This window comes from Neolamprologus brichardi, chromosome 14 (assembly GCF_056152115.1).
Source record: "Neolamprologus brichardi isolate AB-2024 chromosome 14, ASM5615211v1, whole genome shotgun sequence".
In the NCBI taxonomy this organism is placed as follows: Eukaryota; Metazoa; Chordata; class Actinopteri; order Cichliformes; family Cichlidae; genus Neolamprologus; species Neolamprologus brichardi.
In genome coordinates this window covers 28279429-28305475 of record NC_142117.1, presented here as the reverse complement: position 1 = coordinate 28305475, position 26047 = coordinate 28279429, and the positions used below count along the sequence as shown (strand labels likewise).

The 26047-nt window shown below is 41.3% G+C and overlaps 1 protein-coding gene across 4 annotated transcripts in view; it reads left to right on the top strand.

Moving 5' to 3' along the window:
* The window catches only part of pitpnm3 (PITPNM family member 3), a 101297-nt gene that overhangs the window by 67145 nt on the left and 8105 nt on the right, over positions 1-26047 (top strand). For 3 of the 4 annotated variants that reach the window (XM_006801543.2, XM_006801541.2, XM_006801542.2), the window contains exons 6-13: positions 2949-3138; positions 5154-5276; positions 5782-5963; positions 10504-10661; positions 10891-11061; positions 17846-18043; positions 18194-18342; positions 20751-20867. In XM_006801543.2, the coding sequence (XP_006801606.2) occupies positions 2949-3138; positions 5154-5276; positions 5782-5963; positions 10504-10661; positions 10891-11061; positions 17846-18043; positions 18194-18342; positions 20751-20867 (1288 nt within the window). The remainder of the gene's footprint in view (positions 1-2948; positions 3139-5153; positions 5277-5781; positions 5964-10503; positions 10662-10890; positions 11062-17845; positions 18044-18193; positions 18343-20750; positions 20868-26047) is intronic. The other variant, XM_006801544.2, reaches the window with a different exon arrangement.

Sequence of the window (26047 nt, the reverse complement as noted above, 5' to 3'; positions counted from 1 at the left end):
TAGCAGTCATAATTTGCATTTCAATGGGTGTGGCAACTCTGGTCAGTTGCTGAATATCAGGCAGGAAAATGCACTTCTTTTCTGGTTTCATCTTCTACTCACTCTGGTGTTTTCAACTTTTCATGAAAAACAAGAACTTCAATTTTTATCAAAATGCATTGAATTTCTAATTTGTTTACCTTGTGCATCTAAATAAGAGCACGCCAGAGTTCTCAATAACAATAAAAGCTGTATGCATATTTTGTCATGTAGCTAGGAGGAGTAGGAGTTAAGCTAAGAGAAGTTCACGGTTCAAATCTGGTTTACACTACATATACAAATACACTGGTTTTATTTGATTTAAATATTCTTAGTTTGCAACACATAATTCCCCCTATCCATTACAGAGGTGATTCTGAAGTCATTGTTTGTGTGACACCTTGTGGCAAATGGCTTTAAGATTGTATTTTTGTTCCTCTCATATTCCTCTTTTTTTCTCAGCTGTGCCTACTCAATATTTAATGTGAACTTAAAATGACTTAATGTGAACTTGACTTGCCAAATAAGGAGAAAGGGCTCAACAGGGGGTATTTCAACACCAATCAGGGGCACATCTGTGGTTTTTCTTGTGAAACTCTTGTGTTGTGTGCATTTTTTATGCGGCTTTATGAGCAGAGAATGAAGGGATTTTTGCGACAAGCAAACCAATTTACCGACAGTTTCTCTTTTAAAATCAAGCTGAATAAGTGTGCTTGATGTGACAATGAGAATTGTGGAGGTGGCTTTATCCACTGTATATGTGACTGGCTGACAGCAGAATGCTGTGTTGCTTGAAGCCCAGGACTCACATGGATTGCTCTTGCTGCAGATACATGCACCCAACACTTTATTAGGAACAGCTTCCTAGTACTGGATTATACTTCCTTTTGTCTTCAGATCTGCTGTAAGTCTTTGTGACAGATTCAATGAGGTACTGGAAATAGTCCTCAGGGATTTTGGTCCATATTGACATGATGCTGCAGATTTGTCAGCTGCACATCCCACAGGTAGATGGGTGGATTGAGATCGGTTTACTATGAAGGTCATTTAAGAACAATTAACAGATCATATATATATCATATTCAAGGAAGCAGTTTGATATTATTAGAGGTTTTTTTTTTTTTTATCATGGTGCATTATCCTGCTAGAAGAAGCCACCAGAACATGGATATACCTTTGTTGTAGTGGTTATGTGAGTTACTGTTTCCATCCCATTAGCTCAAACCAGTGTGGCCATTCTCCTCTGACCTCTGGCATCAAAAAGGTATTTTTTTCCTGCCAATTACTGAGTATTTTCTCTTTTTTGGATCTCTTTAAACCCTGGAGATGGTTGTGCAGGAAAATCCCAGTCCATCATCAGTTTCTGAAATACTCTGTCGAGCCTGTCTGGTGCCAGAAACCATGCCATGTTTAACGTCAATTAAATAATATTTCAACATCCTGATGTACAGTTTGAACTGTACATCAGAATTCACCCATTCAGTCCATAATACCATACACAAATCCAGCCTACTATGTGTGTTCATTTTTGATTAATTGTCCAAAAACTGCACAATAATGCAAACCAATGTTAAATTAAGCATTTATCTTATAAATTCAGTGTATGAGTTTCAAGCCTGCTTTCAAGCTGAGTTACAAAGAGCTAAATTTCTCTATATAAATCTTAAATAAAATAGTTAAGTAAGCTAGTGTAACTGTTAACACGTGAAAGATCCCTGGTTTGAAACTGGGCATGGTTGTAGAAGGACATCTGGTGTAAAAATCTGCCTAATAAAATATGCAGACATCATGGGAGCGTAAAGCTAAATATATCACAAATGTGTGTCAAAGCTTGTAAAAAACTGTTTACCGATTTACAGGACCGAAAATCTGTAGTGGCTGGATTAAACAGTGATAACATTATAATTGATACCCGTATCTCAGTAGAGCAATTGCATGTACCCAAAACTGTTGTCAAAAATGTAATGAAAACTTAAAAAGAGAAAAAAAAAAACACAACTTGGTTGCTGATAGAATTTCAGCCTTGGTGTGGCATTGGTGGTTCTTTCTGTAATCAGAGCAGATGATGGATGGTGGCAGAAGTGCAGCTCAAGGAGACAGTACAGGGCAATACCATCTTTTACTGTTTCCCCACGCTGTCACAAAAAGTGTTCCGTCTGATCTGTGTGTGCACGCACGCACACACGCGCGCACGCTCGCTAAAAATGCACACTCTGCTCTCATTGCTGTAGCTGCTTGTTTACATAATTTTTATTTCTAGAGATCACATTCTTCTACCTCTCACCTTGCCTGCCTACACAAACACATAACCACACACAAATGCATGTATGCCTACACAAGCTTTGTGGAAAAACCTGAGCTAAATTCAGATATCGTGTGCCATGAATGGATGTGGAATAATCACATAACACTGGAGGAACTTTTCTTGATGATGCTTTGATTTTAGACATCGTTAACTTCTTTGTTTTTAATCTTTTTTGTTCATTTATTCTTACATGACAAGGAGATAAACACGGCTGTTATAAGAAGCATCTTCATCCCTACAGTGTATATAAATTATTCGTATACCCTCTCCTATATCTATAGTCCAGATAAGACAAAACTAAGTTGTGTTTAAGCTATCAAAAACCAGCTAGGCTGTCCTTGAGGCCCGTCATGAAGCAGAAACAAACAGTGACAAATAGAAGACAGGTCACTGAGCTCCAAAAGACTTCATCAGTCTTGATTTTTTTTCAGGCCTCCCCCAAACATTAAAACCTCAGCAAAAAAAGGGTTCTCTACATTAAAAATCCGTTATGCTGGTGTTTTACAAAGTGGTAAAAAAAACCTTTTAAGGTATGAAATAATAATGAAATCTTCCTTCTTGCTCTTCATCCATCTATTCCTCTTTAAACTCTTCCTTCCTGTCCTCCTACCATCACCCCCTCCAGTCTCAACCCCTACAGCTATGATGAGAGCTGTGTGTCCAGCAGCGTAGACCACCTGCCTCTTGCTGCCCTTCCCCTCCTCGCCATTGTCTCTCCACGCTACCAGGATGCTGTGGCGACCGTCATTGACCGGGCCAACCAAGTCTATCGCAGTTTCCTGCAGTCAGAAGATGGTCAAGGGTTCAGCGGTCAGGTCTGTAGTACCTTCTTCTATTTAGAAAAGCGTTGAGAGGTGAGGGGAACTGCTACTCTCTTGTCTCTCATCATTTAGTAATGGGCTTTAGGCCCTTTAATGGAAGTCAATGGAGCAAAGATTGTTTTTGAGTGGGCTTTCTAATGTGTGGAAACTGTGGGTGCTCAGACCCTCAGAGAGCACCAGATCTTGAATGTTTATTGGACCACATTTTCCTCTTTTAGTTATACATAACAACTTACAAGGCTCTTAGTCATGGGCTGCATCTCATAATGGGGAAATAATCTGTGAGAACGCTGTTCACAGTGGACCTGAATTCACACACTGGATTTGGGCCCTTAAATGCCAAATATGTGAACTATTTTAAATGTAGTTACAATTCAGTTCTTCAAGCACTATATGGTAAAAAATTGAAAATGCTCAGGACTTCATGGTGCATGACAAATAGTAAATACATGTAGCTAATGGTCAATGCCATCTACATTAACAGTCAGTATCCTCAAAACAGTGCAAGGACCATTATGATAAAGATAGAGATGTCAATGCCTGTTAAACTTTGATTTGTGTGTGTGTGTCAATACTGTATGCTGCAGGATGTTGTTGATGTTGTGTTTAAGCTCATAATTTATTCTACTCCTGCTTTATGTCTAAAACTGCCCGGCATGCTTTCTCAGTATTTTCTCTCCTAGTAATTACTATTGTTGTAATTACCAAGTTCCAACACTGCATATTTTTAACATCATTAGACTGATGCAAATATAAACATGACTTGATGTGTTCAGTTTAATTCTGCAGACTAATTGCAATGTCTTCAACTCCAAAAGACACTGAAAACAAGCATTGGTAAAACTGATGCATTCAGTGATACAGAAGGAAAGTGCAAGGATATTTGTGTGACAAGTATTACTGCTTGGTGCTGAGCCAGATGCTACTTTTGTAGTCACAGAATTGCCTAAATACTGGTTAATTGACAAGAAAAAAAAGACGTATTACCTAAACTCACACAAAAGAACAAAACAAAAACAAAAACAAATTCAAAGTGTGTCCAGATTTTTGACTGGGAGTACATAAACTAACCAATTTGCTGACAAAAGGACTTCATGGCAGCCCGATTAGCAAAAACCTATTTATTGGCCGACAGATCCTAAAATACAAGACCAAAGGCAGACTAACAGAAACTGAATTAAAAAAATTATACAGAGAGATGCAAACAAACCCTAAGATAATAATGGAGGAGGATAAGCCTACATGTAAATGGCCTGTATTTGTATAGCGCTTTTTCCCTGATTACCTCATGTACATATGAGGTAATCAGGGAACAGGAAACAGGAGGGCGATGAGAGTCAGCCAAGCTTAATCTAGACAGTGAGGCAAGTGAGGTTGTGAACTCAAAAAAAGACGCAACTAACCAGAGACAACTATGCAAGAAAGTAAAGCAGGAAATGAAAGACTAGCAGAACTGAAACAAACTAATGTAACTGGAGACATTCTAATTGTCCAAATTCCCAATATACCTGAGTGAGAATTATAACTTGGAGGGGCCTCTAATTATTGCATGAACTGTATCTTTGAGAATGCTTTTCTTGGAAATGTTTTCGCCATAAAAAATATTTGGGCAATGCAATACCCAAGGGAAATTGAGGAGTTGCTCACAGATGTGAAACAGCTGCAGAATAATGCTGTACAGCAACTTTTTTTAATTTTAATTTTGTTAGCTTTTACCTGCTATTATTATCATAACAACATTTATTATTGCTGTCCACTGATAAATGTACTACATAATTGCAAAACACTAAAATTCCTTGCATACTAACTTTTACTAATGGCATACTGTGGCAGTTATTCTGTGGTACCTACAATATTCTGTTTGCATACAATAAGAAACTAAGACAAAGTCAGCGTCATGCCCTCTAGTTCCAGTAACATATGTTGTTTTCTAAATTCATTGCTCCAGTTCTACTATCACTGAGTGAATCTCATGTAGTGGGTCTCTATATCATATATTTTCTGTGCAGGTTTGCCTGATGGGCGACTGTGTGGGTGGTGTTCTGTGCTTTGACGCTTTGTGCTTCAGCAACCACCAGAGGCCTGGCAGCCCCAACAACAGCAGCAGGAACAATAGCACTGAGAGCCTGAAGGTAGGGACACAGACACTGATGATGCACAGGGAAGACTATTACCGTCTAATGAAACAAAACACTTTCTGGACATGTATGATAATAAACATCAAAATGACATACCTGTGTTTTCCTGGGCCTTCGTCATACATTTGGGTCAACATTTATACTCCATGCTGGATTTCAAGGGGATCTGAATATTCCTGAGGACTAGAGTTCCTGCAGTGTGCATGTAACATATTCATCATGACACTTGTGCCGAACTGCCATCCTGAAGCAGCTTGTTATTTCCCTGTTCTACGCCTTGCATGATCCCAGCCTTGTACTCCCTCCCTCCTCTCAGCCCTATTTTTCCATTAAGATCCCCTCACATCTAATAGACTCACTCTTGCAGACAGTTTTCCCCTCCTCCATTTAACTGTTCACCTGGGAAAACAGATCAAGTCCCATCATGTTATGTGTAATTTCTGGGGTGTAACCACTGTCGTGACTTGAGGTCTTATAGTAGGTTGCATGTTTTTCTCAGGATAACTCGGGCCTGCTGGGGGAGTCCAGCTCGGGTTTGAGCTCTAGCAAGAGGCTGAGCAAAAGCAACATTGACATCTCCGCTCCCAACGAAGGCCAGAGCGGCCCACCACTCAGCCGTAAACAGAGCGACTCTTATGATGGAGACACCTCGTCCACTGGCCAGCACAGCTTTTTCTCCAGGTGAAACAGGATAAAAGAACTTAACCCACAACTAAAGAAATTAAGTGTTTTTAATAAAGTGAAACCAAGTGTTTTTTTAAGATAGTATCTATTAGTATTAGATTTTTGACTTGCTGTTTTCTTTTGCATCATTTTTTCAATAAATTAGCAATTTAATCCCTAGTTTTCTTTATTTATTTTCATAACATTCATCAATATTGTGATATTAAAAATAATACACCATAAAAGATGATTTTATTCATTGTTCAACATCTGTATCTGCAGAGCAGCCATTGTTGATCAGCAATGCTACATTACAGCTTTATATGATGAACCAGATGTTGTGTGCTGGCCCTCTTCCAGGTTTGTCTGGAATACTTTGCCCTGTGTCCCTGCTCTGTATCAATATTTACAGCTTGACTGCACATCCTCTCTACCTGTCTATAGTCTGCTGGACTATAAATAGCCCGTTTGTACCTCTGCCAGCCAGTTTGTGATGGAGACTGAGAACTGCGGGTGAATATGACTGGGGCCTGAAGGGGGAACGACTGCCATGTTGACTTAGTTCAAGCAACCAGTGTTCCCATTGCATATTACATGCTCTACTAGGCTTACACCATTAAGCAGACACACTGGAAATAGGATCTCATCAATTCACAGTTATGCCACATAGTTCACATCAATGCCCCTTCTCACTTTTTGCTTCTACACTCCTGATTAAGCTCCTCGCCTGGGTCTGCCTTTTTTTCCCTACAGTCACCATGAGGGCTTATTAAATCTCCTCTTGCATGGACATTATTCCTCAATTGAGAATTGCTTTTTTGATGTCTCTCACCCGGGAGTTTGTAATATTCCAGACTAAAAATTGCCCTTGAGATAATGCACAAATGATCATGACATTTCTCACGTGGAAACCCAGAAGGGTGTGCTGTGCTTACCATTTATTTTACCATAGATGTCTCTGTTTGTTTGGATCAGTTTCAATGATATTTAGACAGACACAATTTCCAACAAAAAAGCACCAAAACACATTGTTAACATGTGTAAATCTTATTTATTCAAACTACTCAGAAAAAGATGAGATTATGTGAAGATTGCTTGGAGAATGGCTGGCTAGCCCATCACAGAATCAGAGGTGCTTTAGCTTGATGTGGAGGCATCAGTGTCAGATCTGTTTAGTACAGTAATGACACAGCATGCGTTCAATACTCATTAGGTCTCATAAAATGTCAACCATTCACACAAAAACACCACAAATGGGATGTGTGTGAGATTTATCTTGTATACTGACAATAATGTCGACTTCAATGAGAAATAAAAAAAAAAGGATGGGACAGCCTCTAAACAACAAGAACAATGTTTCACTTCCTACAAAAACAGGGCCAAATAACACTTATTGAGCTATAGCACACTCCAGCATCTTATGGACAGCAGAAATAAATTTAACATGAAAATGTATTTAAACAATATATATTCAGTGTTTTAGTCATCCAAATCCCAAGGGTACCTCTGCTGTGTAAACAATTCTCAATGAATCACACACAAACAAGAGTGCTTTCTTTTAATTTTCAGGAATTCTTTTCTGTAGCAATGAATTTTCTTTCAAACAAAGACAAAGTGAAGATGTGGATGTGGTGTAGTTCACTAATGTGTGTGCAGAAATCTTAGAAATTTGCACAAAACGTTTCAATGAATTTGCACGTTTCATCTTTAGGCCCACTGATCATTGAAATCTCTTTGCAAACTGCCACACTCCATCTCTTACGTTTGCAAAGAGTTGTAACATGGATTCAATTCAATTCAGTTTTATTTATACAGCACAGCAAATCACAACAACAATCGCTTCAAGGCGCTTTATATTGTAAGGCCGACCTTACGATAATACATACAGACAAAAACCCAACAATCATGTGACCCCCTATCAACAAGCACTTCGGCGACAGTGGAAAGGAAAAACTCCCTTTTAACGGGAAGAAACCTCCAGCAGAACCAGGCTCAGGGAGGGACGGCCAGCTGCTGCGACTGGTTGCTGGTGAGGGGAGGAAGAATAAAAGCAATAAAACTCACTGCACATGGCAAACAATTTGAATGGAAGTCATGATATCCAGCAAGTATGGCTATTAATTAGTTTTTTAATACCATTAATTATTTTACAGATTTTTAGGATATGCAGTAATAGAGTTCATTTAGCTGAGTGATGCATTTACATTTTAGACGGGCATGCTTTGTGTCCAGATGTTTGCAAGGCAGGTCGAATTTATCTTTGCAAATTCAGGTAAAAAAAAAAACTATTAATGAATCCATGACTCATATGTGAGTTGTTCTTCTGCACATTTTAAATACAGATTTGTGTGTATTGTTTGTGAATGAAGTCGATTGTGTGTGTGTGTGTGTGCGTGCGTGTGTGTGAAGACAAAAGCTAAAAATAGAATCAGAAAGCAATCAAAGCACTATTGATTTGGCTTTTAAGGATGGCTGGAGACTGTTGGCTAATCCGTCCTCTTTGTGTAGGACTTGATGGGAAATGTTGGCTTGCTGGTAAGCAAATGGATCTCGTCATTCAGCAGCAGTGGGTTCTGTCTGAGACCAACTCGGCTGTTCAAACAACTGTCAGTGTGATGCAGACTGTGAAGACCGGGTGAAAAGCTGCTCTGGCTGAGTCATTTAGGCCCAGGGCTTGCAACAACCCCAGAATGTTAAAACATGCAAGCCTACATTTAAATGTGGACAAAGAAAAAGAATCACAAGTCAACTGCTCCAACATTCTGCTCCAACTGTTCACCATAAGAGATTTTGGATTACCTCTACTTTCGTTTAAAATGTTGTCTTATTGCACATGTAACGCTGCTACACTGCCAGCTTTTGTCATCATGTTAGCTGAATCCTGCACACACACACGCCAGAAATCTGTATTAAAATGATCTTTTTGTATTAATTTCCTACTTGCTCATATTTTTCATGGAAAGCAGAGATGTTAAAAGTGATGAATGCACCTTAATCTGTGTTAAGAGGGTGAAGCGTTCGTTTGAATGTTATGTACACACCAGTGATGGACTTAATCATTTCCGTAACATTTTCACATTTTCCATTTAGCTACTGTGAATCATGAGCACTATCTTAATTCAGTAACATTTTTTGCCAAAGAAGAGCTTGTGAATTAGTGCATGTGAGCGTGAAGATAGCATGGTGATTTAATTTAGTTCAGTTTATTTTGGAACCAAATAATAGGAAAAGTCATCTCAGGGCACTTTACGTATTGAGGCGGAGACCTTATATTAATTTAGATACGACAATTCCCTTTGAGCGGGACATTTGCTGACAGTAGGCAGTAAACTCTCTTTTAATAGGAAGGAGCTTCAGGCTTTGGAAGGGGGGACCATCTGCCCTGCATCTGAGAAAGGGCGAGAAACCCCCTTACACACACAACCCAAAAGAAATAAAAACATGTCATAGTAAATATAATAATAATGGATTGGATTTATATAGCGCTTTTCAAGGCACCCAAAGCGCTTTACAATGCCACTATTCATTCACACACTGGTGGAGGCAAGCTACGGTTGTAGCTTGCCTCCACCAGCAGCGAGGCTGCCATATGACGCCATCGGCCCCTCTGGCCAACACCAGTAGGCGGTAGGATAAAGTGTCTTGCCGAAGGACACAACGACCAGGACAGAGAGCCCGGGGATCGAACCGGCAACCTTCCGGTTACAGATACGCTTCCCAACCCCCTGAGCCACGGTCGCCATGGGTTTTTTTTTTGCATTTTTTCAAAGGGATTAAAGGCTTGTAAGCACTTGTAAAAGTGGCCTCTTTAATATTTTTCTCTTGCATCAGAATTAAATGTGTGGATACAGTGAACAATATATTTTATGAGAAAAAAATATAGAAATATAAAATACATGAGTCTTATAAGTCCTCTATATAAAATACAAGTGTGTACTTTAAAGGGAAACTTTGAATAACATTTTTCTTATTTATTTTCTGTATGAGAATAAGCACTGAGCATGTTTGGTTATTCAGGCAAGTAGCCAGAGATCAGAAACAAACACCTATAAATGGAAGTATGTGCAGAAAGACAGAGGAAAGAGAGGGAAATGGAAAAACTACAGGTGAGAGAAGGGCATACACTGCACACCTTTGGACTCTTAGACCATGGAAGCAGTTAGTAGGGGGAAAAAGCTTGGTGGTGTTGATGGAGCTAAATCAGGCAGACAAATTGGGCTGCACTACATCATTCACATGTAACATGTCTTTCTGTTTTCGAGTGGTATAACAAACGCTCCCTCCCAATTTGACGGCCCATTCAAGCTATAAATTTCCCAACTCCCCCTCTGAGATGTCAGTGCTGCTCCATCACTGTTTGCTGTTTCAACCCCTTCCACCAACCGAGCATTTAGCATTAAGCGCCGGGGGGATGTTTACTCATCGCTCCCCAGTTTCTGCGTATTCAGATCCAAGATGTCAGAACTCTAATTATATTTTTATCTTGTACTGGATTATGTTAAATGTGAATTGCCTGTATGAATGATGTATATTGTGTCTGTTATTTTTAAACTTCCAGTTTGATGAAGGAGGGCACAGAGGTGCGTGGCGGCAGTAGTCCTAGTCTGGTGTTGAACCCAGGCAGATTTGACTTTGAGGTATCGGACTGCTTCCTGCTGGGTTGCCCGCTGGGCCTAGTGTTGGCCATGAGACGCACTGTGCTGCCCGCTGTTCAAGGTAAGAAGGAGAAATGATGCAAAACATGTATTTAAGTACTGTAGATTTAAATTTAATACAATCAATATGTTGTTTTTCTATGAAAACGTTGTAACAAAGTTTACACTGGGTTAGGGTAAACTGATTTTCACTTTGCTTTTATCACTCCACTTATCCAAAGGGCTCGCTTGACTCAGGTTGAAATCATTTCTTATGGTCATGCTTGTCATTTGTGTTTTCTGACCCTCAGTGAGCCAGCTTCGTCCAGCCTGCTCTCAGATTTTCAACCTGTTTTACCCCTCGGATCCTTCAGCTTCTAGACTGGAGCCGCTACTGCAGCCTCTCTTCCACAAGTTGCCACCCTTTGCTGTGCCACGCTACCAACGCTACCCTCTTGGAGATGGACGTTCGGTGCTCATAGGTAGGCCGAGTGATTTAAGCCTGGAAATCAATTTGCTGATATGGGAGGACTGCTGCTCCTGAATATTTCATTGCTTAATCTATTTTCTCATTTCTAATTTTATGAAATCTGGTTTGAATTCTGTTACTCTGACTGGATTACAGGGGTAGACTGACTACAGAGAGACTAAGTGACTTAGCAGTGTGAGTTCTCCCATTTACATTTATACAGGACACAGAGAGCCTTGATCCCATCTGTGTGTTTTTGTCCTATAGAGGCAGAACCGAAATTGCCCCCTAAAGCCTGCGGTTCAAGTAATTATTACTTTATCTTCTTGTGGTGGAGTACCATTGGCTTTACACTTCTCTCTGAGGATCAGTCACAGTATGTGAGGTAGTCAGCTGTTAGATCTGGCACAGCACTGCTGTAATCTCTCTGGGATTCTTGGTTGTAGGGACTCCATAATGAGTCCCTGATTTATTTGGTGCATGTTTTAGCCCACTCTTGGGACATAAAGCTTCTCTCTTAACAGCAGTTATGATGCATCGTCTGGTTCCCCTTTCTCTCCATCCACCTACATTACTGAGAGAAAGTAGGACAAGGACTGATCGCTTGTTTTAACAGCCTACGGGAAGAGATATGAAGATAAGGCTTTGTGGGTTGGTGTGAGGCTTTAGAAAATTGTATACCCTGCTATTGAAGTGCAAGCTTTAGAAATATGCTGAACTAAGAGCAGATTTGTCAGTCGTGTCTACTCAGTTATGGGGAAAATTAATTTCCATTTTGCTTTCAACTATCCTTTTTTATTAGAAACCCTAAAGTGGTATACTACTGAAAAAGAAAAGAGCAGAAACTGTTTATTTAGAACCAGACATGCATGTAATTTTATCAGTTTCTGTGTCACACTTGTTTCCCCTTTAGAAAAGCTGGGACACGAGTGAACAAAAAATAATTTTGTGCGCAAACAGAGATGATGTACATGTTTGTTTATGATTTTTGACAAATATTTGTGCTCAGCATTACACTAAAATAAAATCAACAAGTGTGACTCACACGAGTCTTGTTGCACATATGAGATGGCAGTCAAAAATTGGCTGCCCTGCCTGTCATAGTTTTGGGTTTCTGTTTCTGTTATTTCCTGTTTTAATTTTGAGATTCCTTTTTTAAAAATTGCTTTATGTTTTTGAAGATCTGCTGCACTGCTGTACAGTTAGCTCATTACTCACTCAGCATACATACTCTCCAATTACCTTTGCTTCTTTTGGCTACAGCCTGTTGATTGAAGGCTGGAACTTCAATGCAGCTGTCCTCTCTGTGGGTCCTTTCCTGTGAGAAGTTGCATGTCAGGCAAAAAAAATAAAAATAAACAAAGACTTCAGCATTGTTGTATTTCATTAAAAACAGGAATAAGCTATTAGAAACTGTCATGGCTGTATGCATGCAGGAAGGGATGGAGGACCAAAATGCAGACTCAAAAAGGGCAGATGTGAGCTTTAACAGCTTTATTGCTGGACACAAACTGAACTAAACCGAGAGACACAAACGTAAGCTAAGGCAAGGGAGACATAACACACCGCTTGGTGAGGGTACGACACGACGACAAGTAGGAGCAGACACGGACACTAAATACACAAACTCGGTAAAAAGGAAGTGGCGCACAGGAGGGAGACACACCTGAATCTAATTGGCCAAGACGAGACAAGGGAAGCAAGACAGAATACGCTAACCTGAGACACGGACCTTCAAATTAAAACAGGAAACACACAGACAGAACTTACAGACACAGACTCATGATACTGATACATCAGGAACATAAGGACAGGGACGACTAGACAGGAAAGGCGGGTCCAGGGCAGGTACAGAGACACAGACCAGACACTAAACAGAGGGAGCACTGAGTACCTAAGAGATACAAAACCTAAGAGATAGAAACACCAAACAGAAATTAAATCCTAATATACATGAAGCAAGATGAAACCAAAGACTAAGAATAAAAAATAACAATGCAAAATCCAAAACACTGGGTCACTGACCCAGGACCATGACAGAAACACCACAAATAAGCAAATTTTTAGCACTTTAGTTACTATATGTTACGTATAAGAATAATGTTTCCCATATCACTCTACTGCATGCTGAAGCATTTTTTGAATAGTGAGCAGATTTCTCTGAGCACTTATTGCTATCCAAGTAATTAGTGAGAAATCTGGTTATTTTTTTCATTTCCTGTAAGGAGGGTTCAGTTATGTAACAGAAACCTCCGAGTGTCAATGGGGAATGCTTAACACAGAACCATGTAGGGTTATTCTTTGTTTGAAATGAATCTAATTAGCTAAACTACTGTATCTAATCCTGGAGCAGTCATTGAAGCAGTCATTAGATCATTGAATCATTTGTTGTTTAAACATGGACTCATGGCTGATTCTTCAATGAGACCTATGTAAAGGAAATATCTGACACATGCTTGAACCCCTGAGGTCTTTTTTTCCTTTTCTTTAAAAAAATGTAATTGCATCCAGCTGGTCACAAATGGAGATGCTTGACGCCTCTTAGAGCCAGAAGTGCTGATAAAGGTGATGAAGTGTAAAAAGCACACAGACAGCACTGGCTTGCAGCTACAGTGGGTTTTAATTAGAGGTCTGCATCCCAGTTCTGTTGATCAGACTTGGAAGCTCTCAAATTGCGATGTGTGTTAAATCAAAAACCATAGACAGGTGCAGGCGCACAGAAGTTACAGCAGCGCTCACATTACCCATTTCCTGCTCTGTAATATGGTAATTAGTTGTTATGAAGGCATGGAGAGCCAATCAAATCAGGCTCCTGTGGGTATGACTTTGACATCTACACCCGCCAACAGTAGAGCTTTTATTATGATGAATGCTGCTAATATACAGAGAATGGGCCCTCTTGTTATTGATTTCCAGCAACAGCCCAATGGGAAATATGATCATCCAAACAGCAAATGCAAAAGGAATTATAATAATCCTTATCAGTATTAATGGCACAGCTAATGGCGTTTTAATGTAAAAGGTTGACGGCAGTATATTTTAGCTCACCATAAATGTATTTGTTAATCAGATGTTCAGTATGGAGGCTGAGAGCGCTGCAATGGCTGAGTGGGTTGAAAGTCCCTTTTCATGTCTTTTTGTGACAACGACTTTCTAAGGATCATCCTCCCTCACTTGCAAAGTCATCTGTTCATCCTTTCTTTTACCACTCATTCTTCACACTTATTGAAAATTCCTTCTATGTAAATACTGGTAATTTAACCAAACCTCTGTTTGCTCTTATTGCTTTAACTTAGGCACACACAGACATGCATATAAACAGGTGGGGAAGAAAAGCTGGAAAATGTATGTCCCCTTCCATCTCCATTTTTCCTGGCAACTCTAGCAGATTTTTATGACCCTCTTCTTCCTCAGCACACATCTTTGGTGGCGCATGTTTCAGAAAATGACGCCAGAGTCAGTGCCGCCCCCACCTTTTCTGACTCTCTTTGCTCATTGTGCTGTGAAAGAAAGATAGGGCTGTGCAATTGTTCGATAGACTGAAGGAGAGGAAGGTCCCTCTGAGAGGCTTAGGGCAGGTCTCATTAATGAAAGCAGGATGTTGAGTGTGTCTGCACTTGTGTGTGCTTACTTTGAACACTTTTGTCATGGGGACAGTGGAGGTAAAGCTTCACAAGATCCCCCCCCATAACATTTTACAGTGATGTTTAAGCTTAGAAAATGATTAGGTTTGATTGGGTTTACAGCAGGAGTACTACAGTGAAACTTGAATCAATGTGATGTCCTCAGTTTAAATACAACTGTGTCTGTATGAGTGATAAAGTAGCGACAGGAAGTACAGGAAGGAATTTTTTTCTTTCAAATTATTGAAGTGAAAATAAAGCACTACCACTATAAAACACAAGGTGTATGGGTTTTTGTGTGATATTGATGTACAGCTTTGGAAATTTTCATTTAAACAAAATTTATGCCCCTCAAATAATACATTTATACCAACTGTCTGATTACTGTTTAGATCTTGGCCTCTTGTGATTAGCACCAGGTCACTGACAGAAAATCCTTTGGTGTGCCATCAAAGAATCAGGCTTGTTGTGCTGAGGAGAATTTATATGCAAAAGTCTGTGGAGTAGCTCTAGCTGTAGGTAGAGCAGGTTATATACTAATTTGTTATCTACTAAAGGGTTAGTGGTTCATACCCGGCTGCTCCAGTCGGCATGCCAACGTATCCTTGGGCAAGGAGATATATAAAGTGCTAGGCATAGGAAAAGAACTGTGTTACTGGGTGAATGTTGTATATTTAACACAAAGTTTAAAAAAGTCTACAACTCCAGGGAAACAAACAAGCACCACACTGGGAAAGCACACAGATGCTCAAGACTGAGGGGAGACATGAGAGAGCTAATCAGGGGGATGGACATAGTTGGGTGATGAGAGACAGATGAGGATAATCAGACAATCAATGGGAGGGCGTCAACTCAAAATCAGATACAGATTCTAATAACAATGAGTTGTGTTTGGGAAACAAACAACTCTCACGGAAATGAGGAAACACAACAATACTGTGAGTGAACGAGCTAACGTGAAGATAGCACAGTAAATGTACTCTGACAAAACAAGGGCCAAGAAATGACAAAAAAAACTGAAACTGCAAACAACACAGTGTAGGAGGACAAGTATGAAGGTAAATATGTGTGTTTTTTTCCCTACAGGTTCTCACATTTATTCTACAAGCGCTCACATTTTGCAATTCATTTAACTTCATAGGCTCTACCATAAAATAACAACATAAATCGATAAAAAATGAAACTCTAGTTAAATAAGATGAACTGAAGACGGGAATAAAACCTATATAAATGATAAACAAAAGCTGGGACTCGAAAACAAAGAGCGATACTGAAAAAGAACTCGAAGCAGCAATCAAAATACAAAAACTGGAATAACAATGAAACTCAAACACGACAACAAAAGAACAGAACCCTAGGACTGTGACATTTAGGCGTGTTTGTTTTGCAGTTTTTACTGAGTTGGGGAACGATAATGAAAGATTGCTCTCAACAGCAAACTAAAGAATAAATCCCACTCGTTGTGGTCCTAGATAGAATCGGGTGTTAGATAACAATCCTGTTTTTGAATCGTTGTGTCATCCCCAGTACATATCCTTAAAAAAAAAAAGATTGCCATAAGTAAAAACAATGTCCAGTAATGCGACCTGCAAAGATTTGAGTAGTTATCTGTTAAAAGACTGCATGTTCAAGCAAATGCAGGACCCCACATGCTCATCACCACACAAATGTGTTTATGTAACACAGCATTGAAGTTATATTTTAACCTGGTAGACTTCATTTAAAACACCCCTAAAATACTGAACAGTTACATTTTTCCCTTCTCATCTAAAAATGTCTTTTCTTCCCACATATATTCACATAACACAGACCTGTGACACAGAAAATTTGGCAATCAGATGCCCGGCACTGATAAGTACAGAGTATGTGTCAGATTTCTTCATCATCTTCATCTTCCTAACAGACCGAATGTGGACTATTCTTTGCCTCGACTGCGGGGATTTGTTAACCACCGCTGATTCTCCCCCATGTTTCTGAGAACCGCAGTTAATCTGTATTCTGCTGCAGTTGCTCATCCTTCTCAAACCAAACAAGCAACATGGGACTTCATCTGCTGGCATATTTATAGCCATTCCAACAGCAGCGAAAGGGTTTACGTGAGAATAACAAGCTGTGAAACAAACTGAAAATTCTGGATAATGACTTTGACACATCACAGCCATTTGCAGATACTGAATAGAGGCAGGCATCCACAATGTCCACAGATGTTTATCTGTAATGTTAATGTTTATGTTTGGCACAAGTAGAAGTAAACTGACAGAAGAAACTGTGAAGGGTATGCTGTATCCGAAGCGCCGATCAAAGACCAGCCCAGACACGATGTGTTCTGATTAGCATTTGCTCTCAGGAGAGAAAGAGAGATAGAAATGTAATGGTGGGTTTGTAGTTGCCATTCTACTTTCATAAAAAATGGCTTCGCTAATGGAATAATCAGTACTCTCAAGAGATAAAAAAGTTTTATAGTATAGGTCAAAGCAGAAAACATCAAGGGAGCATTCTCAAACAAAGAGATGAGCCTTTCGCTGTTTTTCATTTGCTGCTGTTGTTCAGCTTGTCAGAGGATATTCTCAGGTAGAAGCTCTGTTACATTCAGCGTCAATCTCCTTTTGTCCTGAATCTTTTATAGCTGTTAAGATAAATGTGCTAATGAACAGAGCTGATAGGCCTTTGCCTCTCTGCTGTCTGAATTAATAACCATATGATGCTTTTTCTTTTAGGGTCTGTGAGAGAAAACTGTTATGTTTGGGATGTCTAGTGAAACGAGGTCTCTGGGATCTTCAGTATTAAGACAGAACAAATAGGAAAATGCAGTGTAGAGCCTTGCTGGGGGAAACGAGGAACCCAACCTGATAAATTATTCTACTTGTCTGCAGGAACCAACAGCAAGATGCTTTCTGGCTCCCAAAGCTAATGCCAAATACAGTCTAATAAATTGATTCAAACCGACAGAGTGTGGAAGAAGCTTTTCGTCTGTTATCACACTTATACATAGTGCTTGTCTTTGTTTTGCTTTATAAAATGCAAAGCAAGTCAATACACAGCAAGAACCTGGCTTATTAGGCAAATAGCAGCATTGATTTAAAGATTCAGACCAGTCAATTGTTGTAATCAAAGCATTTCCTTCTTCCCTCTCCATTTGTTCTTGTATTCACCCCCCCTCCCCTCCCTCTATAGCAGACAGTATCCAAAGTCATCCAAATGTGTTTTTGGAAGGTGAACAAACTCACGGAGGGCCGACTTCGCAGCAGTCCTCTGAGACCGACACTGAAGGAGGAGGAGGAGAAGAGGGGGGGCGTAGAGCCAGTGTGACCAGTGTGGAAAGTGAAATGTCGATTTGCTCCATGGGCCAACTTGGAAACACCATCGCTAACAGTGAGTGGGAGGAAAACAAAGAGACAGAAAGGCCACGCCGTCGTCTTTCATTTGTCTTCTGGAGATTAATTCAAGTTGATGAGCTTTCACAGCTTTTAAAGTGACCTCAGATCCCCCATCTAAGTATGAGGATGTGTGTTTATGTTTCAGTTTCCAGTAGTTGGTGGGGCTCCAAGAGGCTGGACTATGCTCTGTACTGCCCTGATGTGCTGACTGCGTTTCCAACAGTGGCTCTGCCTCACCTTTTTCACGCCTCCTACTGGGAGTCCACTGACGTGGCAGCTTTTGTTCTTCGGCAGGTGAGAGAGCCTTGCTAATAGCAGTATTGTTTTCTCGAAAATGGCTGTTTTTGCAGCTCAAATTGAAGACTAACTAAATCCTGCAGCTCACTTATACCCTTAATCACAGCTTTGATCTGGACATGATCACTAGATGAGGTATGCTTTTTGTTGGTATCTTAGGTATAAGAGGTATCTTATTGTCACTCATTCCCTGCAAATGATGAAATATAAATTGCCTATTAGAACAAACAAATCAGATAAATAAAGAACCACCATCATTTTTTAAAAATACAAACACATCATCCACCTATCCATCCTCGTTCTGTCTATGTACACACTTACTGTTTCCAAAGGAAATTAGATGGATTCTGTTTTTATTTGCGACTCTTTTTTGGAATTGTGGTTGTATTATATCATAATATGTAAAATGACAGAGGCTGTACTTACTTTTTACCTAACTGTATTTAAATATCTAAAAGCGTCATCCACTGGACTCTTTCTGAGAGATGCACCAAAAACAAGTTCAGCTCTCTAACGCAGTTCAATATAGCAACAAAAACAACGATAAAGGTGTGGGAGGTAGGACATGGAGATAATGAGCAGAGGTGTCAAGTTGGAAACAGTGTATCTTAACATTATAAGAATAAACTGTGGTGTTTTTAGACTCATGCACTGGCATTTCATGCAGTGTGCTTAAAACAATAAACTGTCTTGTTCTCTACATAACAGGACAAAAGAGAAAGGGTTTATTAATGTAAAACAGTTCATACAATGTGTAATTCAAAGAGCATACAATGACTTGACCTATTTGTCACACTAGGAGATAGTCCATCCATCCGTTTTCTTAACCACTCATCCAATTCAGGGTCACGTGGATCGCCTGAATACTATCCCGGCTGTCACAGGCCAAGAGGAGGGCTGCACCCTGGAGAGGTCACCTGTCTATCACAAGGCTAATTCAGAACGCAGAGAATCGTTCACGCTCAGACTAGCAGAGACGGAGAAAAAAGTTCAGCTGTACTGTAAATGGGAGCGTGCTTCACTGTAATTGAATGGATGGCATGTGAGGAACTCAGCCATTTGAGTTTGATCTGTTTCCAAAAGTCCACAACAACCACAACCAGTCAAACTTCACATTTTTGTCCAGACATGAAACTCTGTTCAGCATATGTTGTAGATGCTGCCTAACTTTTCAGCTGTCAGCATGAAAACATGAAATAGGACTCTCTAAATTACTCTCTTTTACACACACGCGCACACACACACACACACACACACACACACACACACACACACACACACACACACACACGATGTGCAAAACAAGGCAAGGTTACACTTGATGTGCTTGATCTTATGTGAAGCTGTTCAGGATTCATCTGACCCATCACAGCTGAGCCTCTGACAAACTGAAACCCTTTTATCAAGCTTGCTCTTTGATATGCCAAAAATATGGACATGTCTGATTTTGTGGTCTAGTCTGCTTTATAAATAAATTCAATAAGCGTATGACTGAAATCTACAAAAGTTTGAAAATGTATGTGTGCTACCAACTCTTTGGCTAGGCTTTCTGCAAATATGTTCTCAGCTTAGGCTCAGCTGTAGCCATTTCCATATTACCATCCTCAACTTTAATTAGTCATACGGACCCATCATTTGATCAGGAGAGTCTTAACATGCTGGCAGTATATATTTCTAGCACTAAAGCTGGAATTAAGCAATGAACCTTGACAAGGTTTATGCCACATTTTGCCCACTGAACTGCCCATAAAAATGTTATGGGCAGTTCAGCTTTAACCTATGATAACAAGGATAAGGAGAATCTGTAACTCCTCAGATACCAATGAACACTATGCCAGTAAATACATTTGAAAAACATCTGTTTAATCACATTATTTCTTATGAAAAACTTCTAGAAACACTGGCACTCTTTTAAAACAGATGATTAGAAAGCAGAGCTTCCATAGGGAAAAGAAATCTCGTGTTGGCTCGATCTGCTGTGTGTTGTCTTTGTGAGACAGTGGAGAGGATTTAGAGATGCACAAAGTAAACAAAGCTCTATTGAAGTCATTAGGAATTTAATAAACCTTGGCGTACAGCATCATTTGTGCTGCCGAATATTTACGATTTGTAACAGAATGTAAAAGTTGTGTGAAAAGTCATTTGCCAGACTTTCTGTTGCTGTGTTAATGGAAACTCTCTCTTGATGTTTAGGCCACCTGGTCAAAAATGATAAGCAGAGCCTCAGTCAAGCAATATGCAGTAATTCCCTACAAAACTGTGAATTAGAAACACGATGAACCTCTTTTAAGGCTTTAGATGCACTGTTCGTCAGTATATCAGCTAACAGTAATTAGCAAACAAACCTGTGTTATCTTATGGAAATGCCTGTTCTTATTTTTAAATATTCTTGTATTCATTAACAGCTCATGCGATGTGACTGCATAAAGGCAAAGGAAGCAGACAACTTGGACTCGGCTCCTTTCTCACCCTCTGGTCCCCGTGAGAAGTGGCTTAGAAGGAGGACACATGTCAAACTAAGGGTAAAAAATTAAAATTCCCCCTTTTTTTTGGATGTATATACTTTAATACCAGATTAACATGATGTTCAGTGTTTTGGGAATCAAGAATTGGCTGACTAAAAAGATGATCCTAGAGTTTAGTTAAAAGGCTTTTTCAGCTGTGGCTGACACTGGCAAAGACTGTAGACGTGTAGAGTGGTAGGCAGGGTTGGCAAGCTGTCAAATCAATCAGCAGATAGAGTTGACACAGGTTTGGCTGGCTCACACAGGAAACCTAGGGCGCAAAGATAGCAGGTTAGCAAACTAGCGATCAGAGCAAGAGTTTGGGAAACGAGAAAGGCTCCCCTCTACCACAACAATTGAACGAACAATCTGCGAGCTAGTGTATATATACTGCAGGGTGTTGATTAGGTGATGAGCCTCAGGTTTGCCAGCCAGAAATCCGGTGGTTAAGAGATTGGTTGTGCCTTTAAGGCATGGACCAACGATGGCATGTTGATCCAAATTAAAAAAGAAAAATTAAATGCCTTTGTTTGCAACAACTGGGTTCGATTGCAAGATGCAGATGAAGTAACACAGTAAAGGGTGTAAAAGTAGTAGACAAAATCTGATTTCAGTCATCTTTCCCTAATTTGTAACATGCACTTAATCAGGGTTAAAATACGGGTACTACAGATGGCTGAAGCTGTAGTAGTTAAGTCTTTGGCCTCCATGAATGGTCTGAAGTTGGAAAAATCTTAAAATACTCCCTGATCACTGATACAGGCAGACGCATACAATTGCTCGATGTTCCTGAACCCTGCCGAGTAGAATAATCAAGGTCACATTGCTATCCCTTTTCTAAAAACACAAAATGACTGCTTGCTTTTCATGAGGCTATAAATAGAACTGAATAGCCAGAGTGCCATGGAAACATAACTATATTTGAGTTTGAAGGTTTTCTTTTTCTCGGTGTCGTCTTGTTCATGCCTCACCTCAGCTAAGTGATGTGATTCTTATGTTAGTGCTGAAAGCAGTTGCCCCCGTCCTGGATACGAGTCGGTACGTGTGGATTTAAAGCAGCCCCATGCCGATTCAGTCTGGGCGCAGCCAGATGATCTGTTTCAGGGCGATGCTATTCGGAGAGATTTGGCAACTATTTCAAAGGTTTCTTGCTGTGGTAAGAGGCCTTTGTCACAGCTGGAGAGGGACCACTACTGTGGCAATTGTTTCTTGTGTTGCTTCTCGTGTGCTACTCTTTAACAGGCAGGTGTCTGACTCACTAACTCGTGTCCTCCATAGTTTTGTCTGTGAGTTGATGGTGTCATTAGCCACAAGTTGCTTGTTCGTATTGTTTTCACATATTCCACACAGAGTTCATGACACAAAAAATAAATCTATGCTGAGCCATGTGATGCACTCAAGTCACATAGCTGCAGGCTGGGATCTTGTTAAACTGTATGCTGGTGCATGTACACGCACAGGTATGCACATATATATTTACATGTTCTCTCTCTGCATTGCCATCACAGGATGAGTAAGTGACGCCTCTTGCTGGCAGACAATTAACTGTTGACAAAGCTAATGCGGGATAGCAGCTGGAAACATTGAACTTCGTTGTTAGATGTCACATCCTTTAAATCAATTATCATTAGCCGATGTGGTGAGACGGTAAAGCACAACAACAACATGGTTGATCACATTAGCATTTAGCTGTATTTGTCATGTGCAGATGCTCCATTATCTTTCACTGAGTGTTGTCAATAAACAGCAGAACATTTTCAAGTAAACGAAATGTATCCGAGCCTTTTAATCTTGATGAAACAACCGCAGTAAACAACGATTGAGTTAATAAATTTATCGTCGCTGCTGCTTTTGTTTGCACGTGTGGCTGTACACCTGTGATATTTTATTTATAGATGTTGGCCCCTTTGATAATTTATTTTGATCAATTATTGTTACAATGTACAAACATAAATCCAAAATTGAAATACTAGCTTCGTGAGGCCAATAAAACTTGCACTGTATGCTGTTAAAATTCTTCAGTATAACGTTGAGGTTGCAGAAATGACAGAGAAGTTAGGGAGGGAAAATTACAGTTTCTGTCATGGTGACCCACAACAGAGTCTGTGAATTATACATTAGCGTGCTCATAATGTGCTATTAAAATGCAACCATCTCAGCAAGAAGAGATTTAGGGATTAGTGTTCCACTGCTGGCACACTTGGAGGTACTCACTGAATAGCGCAATATGGAGAATAGAACATGACAAGGAAGCTTAATAGGGAGTTAGCATGCTTTTCTGTAAGGTCCCACAGTGCACTCTTCAGCAATATTTGGCTGGACTTGGAAATCTGGAAAAACAGGGCATGAAAGCAGGAAATTTATGGCTATTTTTCATCTCATTCCCTCTCATTGTGTTTGTCTCAAAGGCTTGTAAAGACAGGCCATGTACAGACAAAAGTGACGACTAATTTTGGTGGAAGTTCACAATAGTTCAGGTGCTTTAGATGTTCCCTTTCTTATACATTACGCATTACCATCAGGAAAGCATCTGTTCATAAATTCACTTTGCAGAGCTTAATGATGTCCCCGGACAATAAACCCTTAATCATAAAGAAACATTCAGCTACAGGTGGAGCAAGGTGTCCTGCAACAAATGATGAAGCAGACTTACTCTTGTAGAGTCATCTCAGATTACATGACAGAGACAGAGAATCAAGAAAGCTTAAATCCACAGAAGATGTTCCCTTAGTTACAGCACAAACCTTGAAAAACTGTTAGTGTCCCAAGAAGAATTGTGCTAAAAGCAACAAGTGGTTGATTAAAATTTTGATTTAAGTTTGTTCTTTTATTTTTTTTAAAGTGTCTTCACTCTATGATCTGTGCTTGTTTGCACAGTATTGTTGATGAAGCTATTAATAAATTAGCATGATGGCGTGGGGGCTTGGGGTTCAGGGGTGCTTCGCCTCCGTGCTAGGGCTCTGGCTGGGCCTTGGGGCCTTAGGCCCTTGTTGGTGTGTCGCCGAGGTTGTGGGCGGGTGGGTGCACGGGGGCTCAGCCCTGGCACAGGGGGCCTCTGGCACATCGGCCTAACTAGGGGGCTCTTCAACTGACAGGGAGTTTGTTCCATCCTTGCAGGAGTCCACTCTGCAGGTGGGGGAGAGTCATAGGAGAGGTGGAGAATAAACTTAACCTGGGTGTCTACTGTCTTGTGCAGTCTGGGAGATGATTGAATGTTAGGGTGGGTACAGTTTTCTCTGCGGTGGGGTTGGGTGGGCTGCCCCGGGTTCTGTGGGGCTGGGCGGTCCTGCTGCCGTAGGCCCCGATCTGGATGAGCCTGGGCTCCCTTGCCTTGGTGGGTGCTGAAGGACGGGGGTGCCTACTGGGGTCAGCGGGAGAGCTGGCCCAGGGAGGGGCATCTTGCTCCCTTCTTTTCCTCCCCATCCCCGGCTGCCTCCCTCTTCCCGCTCCAACACACCCACCCACACAAGTGGGGCCTTGGGGTGCGGGTGTGTCACCAGGGTGCAGGGGAGGCATTACCCCCCCCCCCTTCTGGCCACCCGTGCCTCAATTTTATTCCACAACTTAGACATCCACATTACTCACACTCTCATAACACATACATATAGGGCCTTGACGGTGGGCACGTTAACGACGGTCTATGTATTCAACCCCACCTCTGGCGCCGGTGCCCACCTCTCAATTTTAAATCCATGTAGACATTGAGGGTTCTCGGGAGGGGCCGTGCTAACACCTGCTGCTCTCTGGCAGCAGCACCATGCTCTCCCGTGTTTTAAATGCACCTTAGAACAACATGCAGCAACACTACACATGAGCGAGAGGAGGAAGGTTTGGGGTCTTCACACACCCCTGTTCTCTGCTGGCCATCGGGGCGGGGGGGCTGGGAGGAGGTGTTGGCCATCCGATTGGGATCTGGGATGCGGGGCCTCCCTGCTGCTGCGGAGCCTGGGGCAGTCTGCTTGCCTCCATCCCGGGGGAAAGGGTAACATCTCCTGGGTCTAGGTGCCGTTTCCCCCTTCAGGGGCGAGGGTACCTGGACCTGGGGTATAGAGTTTGTTTGGGGAGTGTGATTGTGTGTACAGTGTCCATGTATGTCTATCCCTATGTTGGGTGAGTGTTAAGTATTTGTATATGTGTGCATGAGGGTGGGAATGCATGTTTGTGTCTGTGTGTGCCTGTTTGTCTGTGTCTATATGTCAGGTTGGGTCTTACACTCCACCTCTCTGGGAACTCCCAAGACCTCCAAAGGCCTATCTCCCCTCACCACACTCCCTGCCGGTAACTGATGCCCTCAGGGGTCGGTGCGTTGGTGGTTCTTTGTGTCCGGGGCTGGGCGCTCAGGTATGTACCAGCTCACTCCCGGTGACTACTTGGCGGGGCCTGGTGCCTGTCAGGCTCTGCCGGGCCAAAGGGGGCCCTCGGGCCTCCGGCCTCTGGGCCTGCGGCTCGGTTCACTCTGGCACAGCTGGCTGCTGGCAGAGATGGCGGGCACGCCACTGCAGCCCCCTCTGGCTTCTGCTCCGTGGCTACTGGGTGACCCCTCATCTGGGGCTCTCCTCAGCTCTTCCCAGGAGGGTGGCACGGATGCCCCTCCGGTGGTCCTCCTTGGGCTCTCGCACTCTGGGGCCTCTGGATGTCTGAAGCCTGGATCTCCTCCATGCCTGCTTCATGCCCTGGGGGACGGGGCTATGGCTCTCTACATCCTCTAGCAGACCATTACATGGGGAAACCTTTTGAATACAAGCGCGCTGATCCACACAGGTGTGCACACGGGTGTTCACTGTTCATAGACATAAACTACACCTCTATTGGCTGCTATTTCCAAGCACATTGTGCGCTGTCGGTCCTGCTTGCTACACAACAACATTCAATATTTAGTATTTACTGCTGTTTACACTTAGCTAGATTAACGTGATGGTGTTGTGTTTAGTATGTTGCTCTGTTTCTTTTGCTTGTTTTCTCTTCTTTTTCTCTCAACAGGTGATCCAGGAGATTTTTTTTCTCTTCTTTCTCTTTTTAAGTGCCCTTTCTCACTGTCCCTCTTCCCTTCTGTTTTTCTTTTCCTTCATCTTTCTTTCTCCCTTTCTATCCCTCAGTCATGTCTGTCCCGTCTGTAACAACTGAAAATAAAATAAAATAAATAATAACAACAAAGGTTGATCAAATGGACCAATACGGCAAGGCCGTGATGATCCATT